General features: G+C 35.6%; 1 protein-coding gene across 1 annotated transcript; it reads left to right on the top strand.

Annotated features, from left to right (window-relative positions):
- The first annotated feature begins 304 nt into the window (after positions 1–304).
- On the top strand, positions 305–13,445 carry LOC107737922 (cytoplasmic phosphatidylinositol transfer protein 1-like). Its single transcript, XM_016549563.1, has 10 exons — positions 305–996; positions 2,686–2,834; positions 6,669–6,757; positions 6,930–6,937; positions 7,053–7,124; positions 9,209–9,301; positions 11,491–11,646; positions 11,740–11,800; positions 12,027–12,119; positions 13,034–13,445. Exons 1-10 carry the CDS (start codon positions 949–951, stop codon positions 13,192–13,194), a joined length of 930 nt encoding a protein of 309 aa, XP_016405049.1. The 5' UTR covers positions 305–948; the 3' UTR covers positions 13,195–13,445.
- The last annotated feature ends 2,019 nt before the right edge of the window (positions 13,446–15,464 follow it).

Raw genomic sequence — 15,464 nt, 5'->3', positions numbered from 1 at the left:
GAAATAGAAATATTTTCTAACAATATAAAAGTCTTTACTGTCAGTACTTTACTATCAGTTTAATTCATCCTTGCTGAATAAAAGTATTAATTTCATTCCAAAAACAAATCTTGTTGAATTTGGAACAGTAGTGTAAACCTCTCACACGCACACAAATTTTCTGCCTGGCAGAAAGGACACTACAGACTACAGGTCAGTGCATTTTGTATTGTAAACAAAGTGTGGTTGTTTAATCTGGGGCAAAGTGAAGTTATACTGATATATAAAGAGAGCAGGACAAAAACCAGAGAGAGAAAATGAAACTAGGACTGTGAGTACAATAGATGAAAAAGATGGAGAGCTGGTATTGTGCTGGAAAATCAACAGAGGAAAGTAAAGTCAGGTAGAGGATGGAAGGGGTGCAATGAGTGAGGGAGGAGAGAAAGAATAAAGATAAGCACACAAGAAAAGAATGCACACAGAACGGAGAAGAGGGGAGGGAAGAGGGAGGGGCTAAGAACATGGCAAGGTTACACATGAAAACTGCAGTCTGTTTTCTTCTTTGACACTCTACTCTACTTCAGAAGTAGAGAGAGGAAGCTTCATTTTTGCTCTTATCTCTGCAATATCACATTAAAACATAAATTAAAAACAGAACGGAAGAACTGAATGCTAAGGAAGCGAGTACATTCATGATACAGAGAGCCAGGAAAGAAGGAAAGACAGACAAAAAGACAGAGAGACTATGAGAACAATAAAATAAACACGGCGGCTACACATTGGCAGAGTTTACAGGACCAGCTTTGACATCAGTAAAGTGAGAGAGGAAGAGGGGTGCAACACTGCTTTACGGAAACCGCTTGACAGTTTCAAACGCTGACACAGTTTGAAAATAGGAAACAGACGGTTAAGAGAAACAGAAAAAAAAGAAAGACAAAAGGATAAAACAAAACCCATTTAAACCAAACCATGTTGATGAAAGAATACCGGATATGCATGCCGCTCACTGTCGATGAGGTAAGTTTGTAACTTTTAACATGTTTGGGAGTGCGTCCATATGTTTGTGTGTACAGCAGCTGTCCCTATGATTAGTGTGTATGAAAGTAAACCTTAAAAAGATTTTTATTCCACTCTGTTTACGCAGATGAAACCTTAATGTAGTTCTGTGTACATGTCTGTGGGTTGTATTACATAATCTCTCCATTTCAGCCGTTTTCTTTACCTAAACGGGTCTGACCAGTTATGTCCTTTCATTTTGAAGGCAGGAGGGAGTTATTCACCTCAAGGCTAGGAACAAAACACAAAGGCCTTTAACCACAAACAGCTTGGGATTTCTACAAGGGGGCCAGGGATTGTTTAGTCTATGTTTTACCTTCGAGTAGCCAACTTGTGCTCGTTCAGATCAGACAAGTCCACACAAGCACACCTGACATAAAGTCTGCCTCAGAATTCGTCTATGGTCTACATCAGCACTACACCGCATAGTTTCCAGACAGGAGCACCACCCCCTTTTTCTGGAGAAGCTCTGTTGTGCGTACAGACAGCATTTTTCTCCAAGCCTCACAAGGTCTCTGTCTGTCGTCATCATCGGTGACAATGATTGTTGGAGTGAGTTTTCACATTAACAGATTGCAAAAGAATTAGTCCTCAGAAAAACAGCGGGAACCTTGTCAGTACTGCCAACACAGTTTTTCAGGAACCCGCTACCTTTGGGTTGCGAGTCCGACTCTCTAACCATTAGGCCACGACTTCCCCATATGCGGGAATAATTATGTATCCAGAACACTTTAGTCTTTAGAGAACAAAACAAAAACAAAACAAAACATATGGCAGATGAGAGATCAAACACTCGATGACAAAGAGTGATGTTTAAGTGGAAGGGTTTGGTATTTATGGGAGTTTTAAACTCATGAACTTCATAATTTTGTTAATAATCCTTTTAAAATATGTAAATTAAATATGTTTTTTAAAATATATATTATATACATTTTTATAATATTTTACATTATGTATATTTTAATATTATACACTAATACTGTATTTCATTTCATGGATCATGGAAGACATTCTCAAAAGCTTCAAAATCATGACATTTTTTATACTGTTAATATTACTTTTTATTTTCAGAAAAAAATTGCCCATAAACATTTTTGCATTTTCATGTTAGCACATATCATAACATACAACAAAATGTTATATTACATTAATAATCAAAGCCTTATAGCAAAACAGCACATATAGAAATTTTATACAATTTCATTTAAATATTTAATTTATAGATGTTATATTTATATGTTACATTTCATGAATCATTATGGAAGAACACAATTTCCTATATATACTATTTGGCTTAATTTGACAGCATTGAAAAATATGTCTATTATATATTATATTTTATACATATAAGGGAATAAATTGTCATAATTAGTCAAAAACAATGATGTAAATATTTATGGTTTGTCTCAAAACTTACACTGGATACATTTCTTTGAATTCTGAGAATTCAACTTCCTGTCATTCCGATTTCAATTCTAATTTAACATTCATATGGCCAATTCAATTCACATTCCAGCTCATGAGCTGAAAGTGAGTCATTTCTTAGAATTTTGCTCAACCCAGCTATAAAGCAAGTCCAAAAAAAAAAAAGATAAATGAAACATATAAGGTCACAAACAGAGGTCAGCAATTTCTTTCTCTCTTCCTAAGTACAAGATCGGCCAGTTATACATGATCAGCAAGCACAGCAGTGAGCAAAGCGGGGGAGGCGAAGGGGTGGAGGTCGTCCGTAATGAACCCTGCACAGACCCCAAACACGGAGCCGGACAGATCACAGAGAAACGCATCTACCTCAACAGGTGAGATCGCACACACACACACACAAACACACACACACATGCACGCATAAGCGATTCTGTTTCTTTCATGGTTTACATCACCCACCTGCCAACGTGCCAGCGATCAGCTATTATTGATGACTGCGGCTAAAACCTTTACGCATGCAGCAGAGCTCCGTCCATCGCTCACTTTCCCTCCAAAAACACCTTGTCTCTTCCTGTCGGACTTCAAGCAGAATTACACATCAACAGAAGATCATGTACACATTCAGTCTGATATCATCCCACGCCGTGAACATGCACACACACTTATAGTAATTGCCTGTTTTCTTGTGTTCTTTACACTCTCGCCCTACAAGGACAAAACACACACACACACACTGTCATTAGATGCTGTCGTGAATATGAATTACTGCACGTCTAGCAGTAAAAAAAAATTTCAAGCCATTAACGTGTTAGCAAAGACCAAAAGGGCAGAGCATTAGTTCCTTATGGTCAAATAAATCTTATCGTGGAGCATGTGAGTCTAATTCAAATGCTGATATTACCGCAGACGAGATCATTATATGCTGTTTACAAGTACATCACGCTGAACTGCTGCATTGTAATTATGAATAATTTAACTTGTATTGTCAAGATACAAGCGTCCAAGGATTGTAATGTAATGGCAGATAATTGGTGGGAATGTGCTGTTCCGTGGGACACACTGTGGAAATGTCTGTCACTTCAGGAATGGGAAAGAGAGAGTGTGAGAACGCGTGGCGCTCGACACAACTGGCTGACCGTGAATGATCTACTTCTTCTCTTCTCCACCCCTCTCTTCTCATCCTCTGTCCATCCATCCATCACTCAAGTCCTCAGGCTGTAAATCTCAAGCGCTGTCTGTGCTGCCTTATCTTACAGTGCTGAGTTCATTATCTCTCTCGCTCTCGCTCTCTCTGTAGTGGGGTTTCTTGGACTCTGACTGTGTTTTTGTAAGGGACAGATGGCACCAGACACCTCTGGAAGTGAGCGTTATAGCTATTGTGATGGCGGTTTGACATCCTAACCCAAAACACAAGCACATATGCACCTCTTCAGTAGCCCAAAAAAGTATCTGGACACTTTGGACAAACTTTAAATGACTGGCATTACACAAGATACAAAATATCAAAACAAACAGCAACTGCAAACAAATAATGCAAGACATTTTCTCAGAGCGTTTTTTCAACTTGTTAACCGCTGAACAATATATACCACAATTCTTTTTTTTTTAAAGACGTCTCTTACACTCAACAAGGCATTCATTTGATTAATATACAGTAAAAACAGTAATATTGCAAAATTTTAATCCATTTTAATATATTTTAAAATGTAATTAATTCCTGTGATGGTAAAGCTGATTTTTCAGCAGTCATTATTCCAGTATTCAGTGTCACATGATCCTTTAGAAATCATTCTAATATGCTGATTTGGTGCTTGAGAAACATTTCTTATTATTATCAATGTTGAAATAAATTTTAAAAAATAGAATTTTTTTTTCACGATTCTCTGATAAATGGAAAGAACATTATGTAACATTTGATAACTTTTGATTGATTTTATGCCTTCTTGCTGAATAAAAGTATTAATTTCTTCACAAAGAAATCTTACTGACCCCAAACTTTGGAGTGATATTGTATATATTGTTTTGTCATTTAAAATCTAAAAGTTTGTCCTGTCACTGTCATATAGCAATATACAGTTGTGGTCAAAATTGTACATACACTTTGCAGTATCTGCAAAATGTTCATTATTTTAGCAAAATAAGAGGGATCATTCAAAAATGTATGTTATTTTTTATTTAGTACTGACCTGAATAAGATATTTCACATAAAAGACGTTTACATATAGTCCACAAGAGAAAACACAAGAGTTGAATTTATAAAAATTACCCCTTTCAAAAGTTTACATATGTTATGATTGATACTTATTACTGTGTATACTGTAATACTTGTTACCAGGATGATCCGTTTTTTTTTTGTTTTTTGTTTTGTTTTGTGATAGTTGTTCATGAGTCATTTGTTTGTCCTGAACTGTTAAACTGCCCACTGTTCTTCAGAAAAAATCCTTCAGGTCTCACAAATTCTTTGGTTTTCCAGCATTTTTTTGGGCGTATTTGAACCCTTTCCAACAATGAATATATGACTTTGAGATCCATCAGGACAACTGAGGGAATCATATGCAACTATTACAAAAGGTTCAAATGCTCACTGATGCTCCAGAAGGAAACATGATGCATTAAGAGCCAGGGGTGAAAACTTTTGAACAGAATAAAGATGTGTACATTTTTCATATTTTTCCTAAATATCATATTTTTTCATTTAGTACTTCCCTTCAGAAACTACAGAAGATACTTACATGTTTCCCAGAAGACAAAATAAATTCAATTTACCCTGATCAATTTACTCTTAGTGACGTGAAGCCAAATATGGTGTCCCATACTCGTAATTTGTGCTCAGCATTTCACCCATCCAAGTGCACACACACAGCAGTGAGTAGTGAGCACATACACACACCATGAACACACACCCGGAGCAAAGGGCAGCCATTTTCTGCTGCGGCGCCCGGGGAGCAGTTGGGGGTTTGGTGCCTTGCTCAAGGGTCTCACCTCAGTGGAAGAGAGCGCTGTACATTCACTCCTCCCACCTACAATCCCTGCCGGTACCGAGACTCAAACCTGCAACCTTTGGGTTAGAAGTAAGACTCTAACCATTAGGCCACGACTGCTCCCTACAATGCATCGTGTTTCCTTCTGGGGCATCAGTGAGCATTTTTACCACAACTGCATATTATTTATAATTTTAGTATGTTCATGTTTTAACACTTTACATCAAGGTTTAATTTGTTGAAATTAGTTAATACATTAGGTATCAATATTTTACAGCATTTCTTAATCTAGGTTTATGTTAACTTTTAAATATACAATTATACACTGTTAATTAATATTTCTTCATAATACACTAATGTTAATTCATACAACTTGAAATGCTGAAAATTTATATTAGAAATTAACATCAATCAAGATAATGTAGTAATTAACATTAATCTAGATTAATAAATGCTGTAAAAGTATAGTTCATTGTTAGTTCATGATACCAGTTGTAGAGTAAATCATGAACTAATGGTAATAAAATGAACATTATTTATAACACACATCTTTAAGTATAACAGAAGTGTCCAAATACACTGTGCATAGAGAAATGTGACCCTGGACCCCAAAACCAGTCATAAGGGTCAATTTTTCGAAAATTAAAAAAAATTTTAGAATATTGAAAAAAATCTAAATATTGAGAAAATCGCCTTTAAAGTTGTCCAAATTAAGTTCTTAGCAATGCATATTACTAATCAAAAATTAAGTTTTAATATATTTACAGTAGGAAATTTACAAAATATCTTCATGGAACATGACCTTTACTTAATATCCTAATGATTTTTGGCATAAAAGAAAAATCAATAATTTTGACCCATACAATGTATTTTGGGCTATTGCTACAAATATACCCCAGCGACTTAAGACTGGTTTTGTGGTCCAGGGTCACAAATATAAAACGCTCCACTAGGCTTTTAAACTACTAAGAATTTTTTTGTCCACCAACTTCACCAGAAAGATTTCGATGGATGATAAATTTGAACAGTTTTCCTTGTGATCACAAGCTAAGTTCAACTGTTAAACTGCATGGTGCATTACTGCATTATGCTAGCTAAATTAGCACTAACTAGCATATACCCACATGGAAATTCATGCTGGATTAAGCCCAGGCTGTTTATGTCTTTGTTTAATATGTCTCTTGTGTCATAGCATGTTCTCATGTTTCCCTTTTTGTCTCTGTTCAGCAAACTGCCAACCTGGATAAGAAAGTTTGTTCCCATGGCTTTTTATATCACAGAAACTGCCTGGAACTTCTACCCTTACACCATAACAGGTCAGTTTAAGCATTACGTTATAATAAATACAACAGTGTTTGAATATTAACGTACCATCACATGGCACATCCATCTTGTCTGTTCAATGCACCAGTAACCAGCTGTGACCTAACACCATATTTCTCTTCTGCATTCCTCTCTCCTTCTCCGTCCACTGGTGTTTTGCTATAGAGTACACGGTAAGTATTCTCACATGTCAGCTCAAACTCATGCAGTTTGCTCTGGGCTCACTGGCCCACTGAGCATACAACATAATCACTTCACTCTCTCTCATATCTTTACTCCTTCCAAAAGTGTTCCTTCCTACCGAGGTTCCATGTCAAGATTGAGACGAGCTTTGAGAATGACAACGGTTGCAGTGAAAATGTGAGTGAGAGATGGCAACACACATACATACACACACACACACTCGCACACAGTGTGTGTTCTTACAGGAGATAATCCTCTTAAAGGAGGATGATTCATCAGCAGCACATCTAGCTCCCGTGTCCTTGTAAACAGCCATTGTGCTTGTGTCTGTCTCTGAAGCACTCAGTAGTAACAGTCAGGCAAGATCCAAACACTCCACCTTCCTCCTGTGACATACGACACCAATGCTTTTAAAGCAGGGCCTCAAACTACTGGTATAGGTCATTTTGTTCAGACGTGTAGTAAAACTAGGTCTCTTGTATTTAAAGGGGTCATATGATGTTGCTAAAAATAACATTATTTTGTGTGATTGGCCGAATTCCTCAAGCGTGTGACGGAAATGTTACGTCCCTTAAGCGTCCGGAGGGCTTGCGGCAACTACATGTGACGACCCCAGGCTGGACTCCACTTCGTCCACGGTGAAAGCCAATCCGGCGATCAAAAGCACGAAGTTGATGTATTTCCTCAGCGACCAGCACGGATCAGCTCCAGGCATGACGAAGCGATATCGTCCTCTTTTGGAAGGCCAAAGAAAGTAGTTTCACTTTCACAACGAAGCACACAGCGCCTTCACGACGTGGCTGCGGCGGCAATAACAATACTACAGCGAGAATAAAAGTTATGCCTTCTTTCTTCGCGTGAACATTTAGACATGTGGGGGCGTGTTAGAACGAGCTGTTTTAGGTAGGCGTGGTTGACTCTTAACTTTTATAAAGAATATCTCTTTAGATTTGAGACTTTAGTCTTTGCAACTTTACAGATCTTCTTTATGCACCAAGAGCTTGTAACACTTCAAAGAAACATTGAAATCACATCATATGACCCCTTTAAATCAACAGAGCAGTTTAAACCAGAACTCACTGTGATGTGCCTTCAGTTAATGAATACCACATTTTTATTTTTGGTGCTCAGCGCAGCTACACTACCATTCAGTAGATTGGGGACAGAACTTCAATATTAGAAATACAGTTAGATATTAGAGTAGACAAGTTAATTTCTCAATTTTATACATTTAGATTACATTTTTACACACAACTGTCCTTCAGGTAATGAGATACTCCTGCTTTAAAGTGAACAAACAGACAATTTATTTAGCTGTGTTGTCATTCAGAGTTTATACTTCGTACTTATTGTGATGAGTTGAGTTATTACTGGTTTGCGGTGTGTGTGTTTGCATGCAGTGAAAGAAAGAGAGAGAGGCAGTTCTCTGTTATTAAGAAATGAAAAATACGACTTAAACAAGATCCAACTTGCCACAAAGCGGCTCAAAGATTTACGAGCAAGTCTGCCTGTGAAAAAGAAAGTGAGAGGGAGATGGCGGGAGAGTTTTGTTATTGATACTTTGTAATTGATACAATTTCCAGCTGACCCAACTTTCTCTCCACATACAACAGCAGACACACCCTCATTCACATACACACGTTACACTTAAATGTATACTACATTCTAAGTAAAAGAAAATAAAAAAAACAGGTACAAAACTGTCACTGGGGCGGTACCCTTTCAAAAGTTACTAACATGTACCTTTAAGGTACTAATATGCACGTTTTAGGGGAAAATATATACCGTACAGTAGGGCTGAACGATTAATTGCATTTGCGATAATATCGCGATATGAAATAACGCGATTTTTCCATCGCAGAGGCTGCGATTACACGGTCACGTGACACGCGAGTCTGCCTATAGTAGGCTTGATTTTGCACTCTTTGTTTCCATGTTTTTTGCATTAATTCTCTCTGCCTACGCCCTACGGTCTTGTGTTATGTAGTGTGTCAAGGTTCTGTAATGGGCTACAGAATGTTTAACCGGTTGCATTGTGTGGTATTTTATATAAAGATCGCTCAGAGCACTGAAACAACTTCCCATTGTCTTCAATCAGATGCGGAAGTTGGTGCATTTGTATTCTTCTGTGTTAACAAAACTTTAAGTTGCAGTGTCATTTTTCACTTGGACATTAGGGACTAGCTGGAATAAGAAAGCAGCATGTTCTTTGGTATATTGTTGGATTTGTCTGACCATGCTGTCTGATGTCTCCTGTGCAGGTGTTTGGTGATGACCCCACTCCTAAGGACAGTGTCTGCTTTTTGGATATTTTGAATGATCCAATCCCTGACAAGCATTATAAGAAGGCAGAGGTACATACATATTCATATAAGTATAAATACATGGCAAAATAAAATCTGGGTTGGGTAAAATTCAGAATTTAAGAGTGTGCTCATTTTAATTTCATGAGTTGGAATGTGAATTGAATTGGCCACATGGCACAGGACGCTAAATTGGGATTTGAATTGGAATGGCAGGAAGAGGAATGTATGTAACAGCATCTACATTAGAGGAATTTCGTTAGTCCAACACAAGTTTCGTCAAAACATAAATAAATGATTAATTTTGACTAATTATGCCTATTTATCTCCCTGTATAGGCTACATTTTTTTCTCAGCTCATTAGACTAAACAGAGTCTAAACTGAGCGCTGTCACATTAAAACGAACATTAAAACATGTTTTATTTTGACATACAGCAGGGGTTTTGCATCAAACTTTTTGATGCAAAGGACCCTCTAAATATAATGATCCCCTTGAGAGAGACTCCCTTCCTAAAATATAAAGCAATTATATAAGTAAAAGACCAAATTTTATTTTTGAGATAAACATTAAAGACATCATGTTGTTTTATCTAAATTATTTAACAGGCTTTATATTGGTAGTGTATTAAAATCAACAGAAAAGTAGTTGTGATTTATCTGATTTACTTAGAAATAAAAGGCAGAATCAAACAGTAAAAAAAATTAAATCTTTCCACACTGGGTTTGTTTTGGTTTTGTTTAAAAATCCCTACTACAATTTTTTTTCAGTCACATTGTTTTCAGAAAACAATTTATGTAAGTAGCATTTCAAACACTGATTGTTAATATAATTTAATGTTTTAAATTATTTATAATAAATTTAAAATTATTATAAATGAAATGTATTATTAAAAACAACACTTACTGCAGATATAATTGCTTGTACTTCCTTAAATTTAAAATACAAATCTGTACTATGATCATCGATCAAGATTTGAATTGGAATTAAATTCCCAGTTCAGATCAGAATGGTGAACAAATTTGACTCACAAATAAGCATCAAGTGTACTGTGTTCTCCTGGTCTTTATGCCCTTACAGCAGTGCAAATGTCTTCAAAGCTAGCATTTAAATGACACAACAGAGATATGAGTCTGTGCACACAAGTACAGAAGCAAAAACCTCAAGACAAGCATTGCATAAAAACCACATTCCTCAGTGTGCTCTACTTAGAGATACAGTTCGTTTGAATCTGCTGCTTTTACAGTGGACAAACAATACACCAGAGGAAAGCATGTTTCCATGTTACACTCTCAGATTCAGTCATGCGCAGCCTCAGATCCATTGCTGTCATATGCCGAGTTAGGAAAAAGTCAAATCCAAAGGATTAAAGTTTTCAATGAGAAAAACAGCTGAGATAAACCAAGTAGGGATGGGTGAATCAATGTTCCAATATTATATTATATTATATTATATTATATTATTACAAGTTGTTAAAAGACTAAATCAATGCTAAATATGTAAAAGTAGGAGCTAGCTAGTTTATGACCAAAAGCTGGTTTGTAGTTTCTAAATGTTTACTTCCTATTAATTAAAAAAAAAAAAAAAAAAAACTTTGACAATTGTTACAATATAACAGTTAAATGGTTGAGCTTGATAAATGAAGTCAACATTACAATTTGCATAAATATTGAGAAAAAAATCTAATTATTCACTTGTCAAGCTTTAAAAGATTCCAAATTATGTTATTTCTTATGTCACAATTTTAAGGAAATTTTACACTTTGTAACAGGAGAAAATCATGCATGCACCAACAGGGACACATCTAAATATTACATTTCTCCTCATTAAAATTAGTTAATTATTCATAACAGCTTGTATGACAGTTAACTGAATATCAATTCCACAGATCATGTACTAAAAGATTTTCATTGTAAAAAAGCAGACAGTCCACAAAACCACTCATTTAAAACAGTTCTGATACCAAAATATAATACTACCTACTATTCATGCTAGGTTCATTTAGGTTAATTTTAGATAATAGTTAATCAAACATATCTAAAAGGTCTCACAACCAAAAGCATAAGATTTGTGCCTCTAACGCTTTAAAAATGGGACACCACATGATCCACTGTGAAATGTATGTCCACCCTGCACAGTAATTCATGCGCAGCATGAAACACACACACACACACACACACACAAGAACAAGCAATGATCTGCTCACTCAGCAGGTAATGTGTATGTACTTAAAACAAACAGGATCTGAGCAACTGGGTGTCACAGAAAACAGGCCGGGGACCCCTAGTGGATGGCTGGAGGAACACCACTAAACCCATCATGTGCTCCTACAAGAGAGTCACCTGTAGCTTTGAGGTCTACGGCTTCCAGGGACGAACAGAGGACTTCATTCACAGGGTACTGACCATAACATCCCATGCATTACATCATGCTGTTTAGTCATGTAATCCCATCATGTGTCATATTATGGCATGTTATGATTCATCATAGAACATTCGTGACATTCTGTTGGTGGGACACAGACAGGCAGTGGCATGGATTGACGAGTGGCTCAAATTAGAAAACATTATTATAAGCTAACCGTTGTGAATCGGGCAAAAAGTAAGGCGATAGTTTTGAACACTGGCTGGTCATGTACTTGCTCAAATATTGATTTCGGATCATTTTTAACCATAAAAAGTTACGGACTTCCTGATCCCTTGTTTGGTACTCGACATGTACGTCATCTATCTTCATTCTTCGCAAATACACAGTAAATGCATAACAAATATTTGTGCATGCAGGAATGACACTCGAGCAGGTGAGAGAGTACGAGAGAAAACAGCAGGAGGACACCAACAGCAAACTTAAGAGTGACATTACCTGCACAGGTATGCTGAAATTATATTACCAGCAGTGAACATTCTGAATTGACTTATTCATGATTTAACATCATATCAGCAGCAATGGCTATTCATGGCAAAATCAACAGTATGATTATAATATCAATACACTGTCTACATACACAGAGTCAACATACAAAAATATACATATATCTTTAAATTAACAATAATAACTATAGTAATAATAGCAATTCTGTAGAATTTTTCAATTTAATGTATGATAAACATTCTAAAAAATATTCCTGGAGAAACCTTTTTAAAAATGTCCATTAATATATTTTTAAATAATGCAGTCTATTAAAATACCCTTTTCAGCAATATGAATGAGTGAGTCTTGAGAGAACAATAATGCACCGAACATTCTGAAAAAAAAAATATATATATATATATATATATCAATCATTATCACAAATTTGGTTGTTTCATTAATGGTCTAGAAATAGTGCAGAACCATAAATATTTTTAATTCATTTTCATTATAACATTTCCAGATTCAAATTTGAGTGTGAACAGATTTTAGCTTCCTTTACCTTCCTGTAGCTTAAACAATAGTGTGGCACTAGCAACGCCAAGGTCATGGGTTCGATTTCCAAGAAAAAAAGAGCAATTGGTCAAAATGTACCGCCTGAATACACACTTTGGATAAAAGCATCTGCCAAATGAATAAATGATAATGTAATGTAGATTTTACAATGTGAACACACTGTCCTCTCTCAGTGTCCACACTGCCCTCTGTTGGTGAACGTTTTATACTGCATCACAACTGTTACAGTTTAGTCAGCAGATGCAATTTCATTATTAATATGGAAGTCATCATGACTCATCTAACAACACTTTTGCAACATGTTAGGCTAAATCAGAAGCACTTGTGACAAAAACTGATTTTCTTCTCTGCTTCCCAGACTCTGCTCCTACAATGCGACCAAGCTTCACTCGCTCCATCTCTGTTACGGATGAATCGTCACTGAAAAAGATGGGGGTAAAGACTGTAGACATTCCAGGCTCTCCGTCCTGCCCTTCCTCCCTCAAAAGTCCCATGAGATTAAACTCTACCCCGGAATAACACCCATCCTCCATCCTCACACCGCATCGACCACTGCCAGTACCAACATTTAGCAAAATTCTGGACTTGGACATTCTCTTCTAATCAAAACTAAAAAGACATTCAACATTGTCCCTCTCTTGCTCAACATTCCAACTGGACATGCTTGTGTTCCATACAGAGGCTGGCATTTGACAAAAACACCTTACTGAAGAATTGTAAATATTATGTAAAAGACTCTGGCTTCTAATGAAGTGAAACCATTGTGCCTTAGTTAAATATTACATAATAAATATTTGAAATATTACAATTTTCTTTTTTAAAATGTAATTAGTCCTGTGATGGCAAAGCTGAATTTTCAGCAGCCATTACTCCAGCCTTCAGTGTCACATGATCCTTCAGAAATCAATATGTTGGTCCTCAACAAACATTTCTTACTATAAACAATAGTGAAAACAGTTGAGCTGCTTAATATTTTTGTGGAAACCTTGATACATTTTTTCAGGATTCTTTTATGTAGAACATTCTTTTAAATAGAAATTCCAAACGTACAGCATTTCTTTGAAATCTTTTGTAAAATTATGAATGTGTTTACTGTCACTTTTGATCAATGCAAATGTTACTGACCCCAAACTTTTAAACTATATATATTCACTTTTTACAAAAATGATAATCAATTTATTGGTATTAGCCAGTTTTAATAACACTGCATCCATAGGGTATAAGTATACTTATAGCAAGTATACTTGCTAATAATTCTTCACTTTGTGAAGAGCAAAAAACAAGCATCAATAAAAAGTGACTTCGTAAACAAAAGTCTGAGCGTAGGCATTCTAGGAACTGCATTTTTGATGTCATATTCCCCTTTTCTTATCACATATAATTGCAAAGATCCTTGCTGCTTCCTCCTGTGGCTATTACTATATTCATTCATTCCTAGCATTTTATTTCCTTATTTTTATCTTTCTCACGAAGGGATGTGGAAGACAAAGATTGAATCCATGTTTCCTGAAGTCTTCTAGCAGCGCTCAAATGACTCCAGGTTGTTCTGTTACAGCTCTGGCTCTCTTTCTTTCAATTTCTCACTATCTTCAGCATTCTCTCTTCCTTTCCCTTGCTGCCCCTCCTTCACATCCCAGTTTCGCTCTCTCTCTCTCTCAGGAGAACATTTCTGATGTATACATTTCATTAGAAAAAAGCTACAGCAGTACCACTAGTGCAGGCAGAGTAAAAGATCAGCTCTCTCTATCAGAAAAGAATACACAGCATAATTAAATAAAATGCCTTAATGTACCTAGACCATTTTAATTTCACTTAAACGTTAGCCCCCAATCCTCATCCACTTTCATTACTTTTAAAAGAGTGGCTAGTATATTCATCAAAAATTCACCTTTTATATTCCATGAATCTGGGTGAAAGATGAGGTTTTCAAGCATTAAAAAAAGTTTATTACACTTTAAATTTTGGTTTTCCACATTAGAATGTGTCCTGGGTAATTTAATTTTTTTCTAAGCAAAAAAATAATGGCTTTCATATATTTTTACCATGATTTACAGAAGACATCCACTAAAATGGCATTCAGTGAAACAATTTGAAACAATTTTATAATGTAACAAGATTATATCCCAAAAATTTTGTAGGGCATATTTAGAACAAGAATCATTTGATGACATATTAAAAGATTATTCTATTTTATTCTATTTTAATGATCACAGTGTGCACCAAAATACTAATTAATTAATATTTTAAATCTTTATACTTTGCCACTATCTCTTTGCCACTATGTCTGCGAGAAGGTCTTATAGGAAGTGGAAAGGAAGTGAAAATCTTTCAAAATATAGTAAAAATTAGTATAATCACTATACAAAATTGTTCAATATTTTAATAATATAAAAATAAATCTGTTACACTGAATGACGATGGTTTGTTTCGCTCAATGACATTTTGCCAAAAAGGGAGAAAATACTGGTGTTGAAATGTTTTTAGTATTAGTATATAACATTAAATTAGTTTTAATAATATTCCTGAGTAAATGAAAGCAGGAGCAGATGTTGAAAAATAATAAGCACGCTTACGGTAGCTTGGTAGACTCTCTTTTCAGAAACAGTGGTAAGCTATTATTCTGATTATTAAGATACTATTTTCTAGTTACTGGCTTTGCATTTACTTTTTGCAGTGCCTAGAAACTAAATCTAAAATAAATCAGTAACCAACAAAAAAATGCATTAAATTATTATACATTCCTCATTTATCAAATTGCTATCTATACAGTGATACTGTAATATAATGGA

This window comes from Sinocyclocheilus rhinocerous, unplaced genomic scaffold, assembly GCF_001515625.1.
Source record: "Sinocyclocheilus rhinocerous isolate Xijiao unplaced genomic scaffold, SAMN03320098_v1.1 scaffold4662, whole genome shotgun sequence".
Classification (NCBI taxonomy): Eukaryota; Metazoa; Chordata; class Actinopteri; order Cypriniformes; family Cyprinidae; genus Sinocyclocheilus; species Sinocyclocheilus rhinocerous.
The sequence above is the reverse complement of the archived record's forward strand: the minus strand, read 5'-3'. Positions and strand labels throughout refer to the sequence as shown.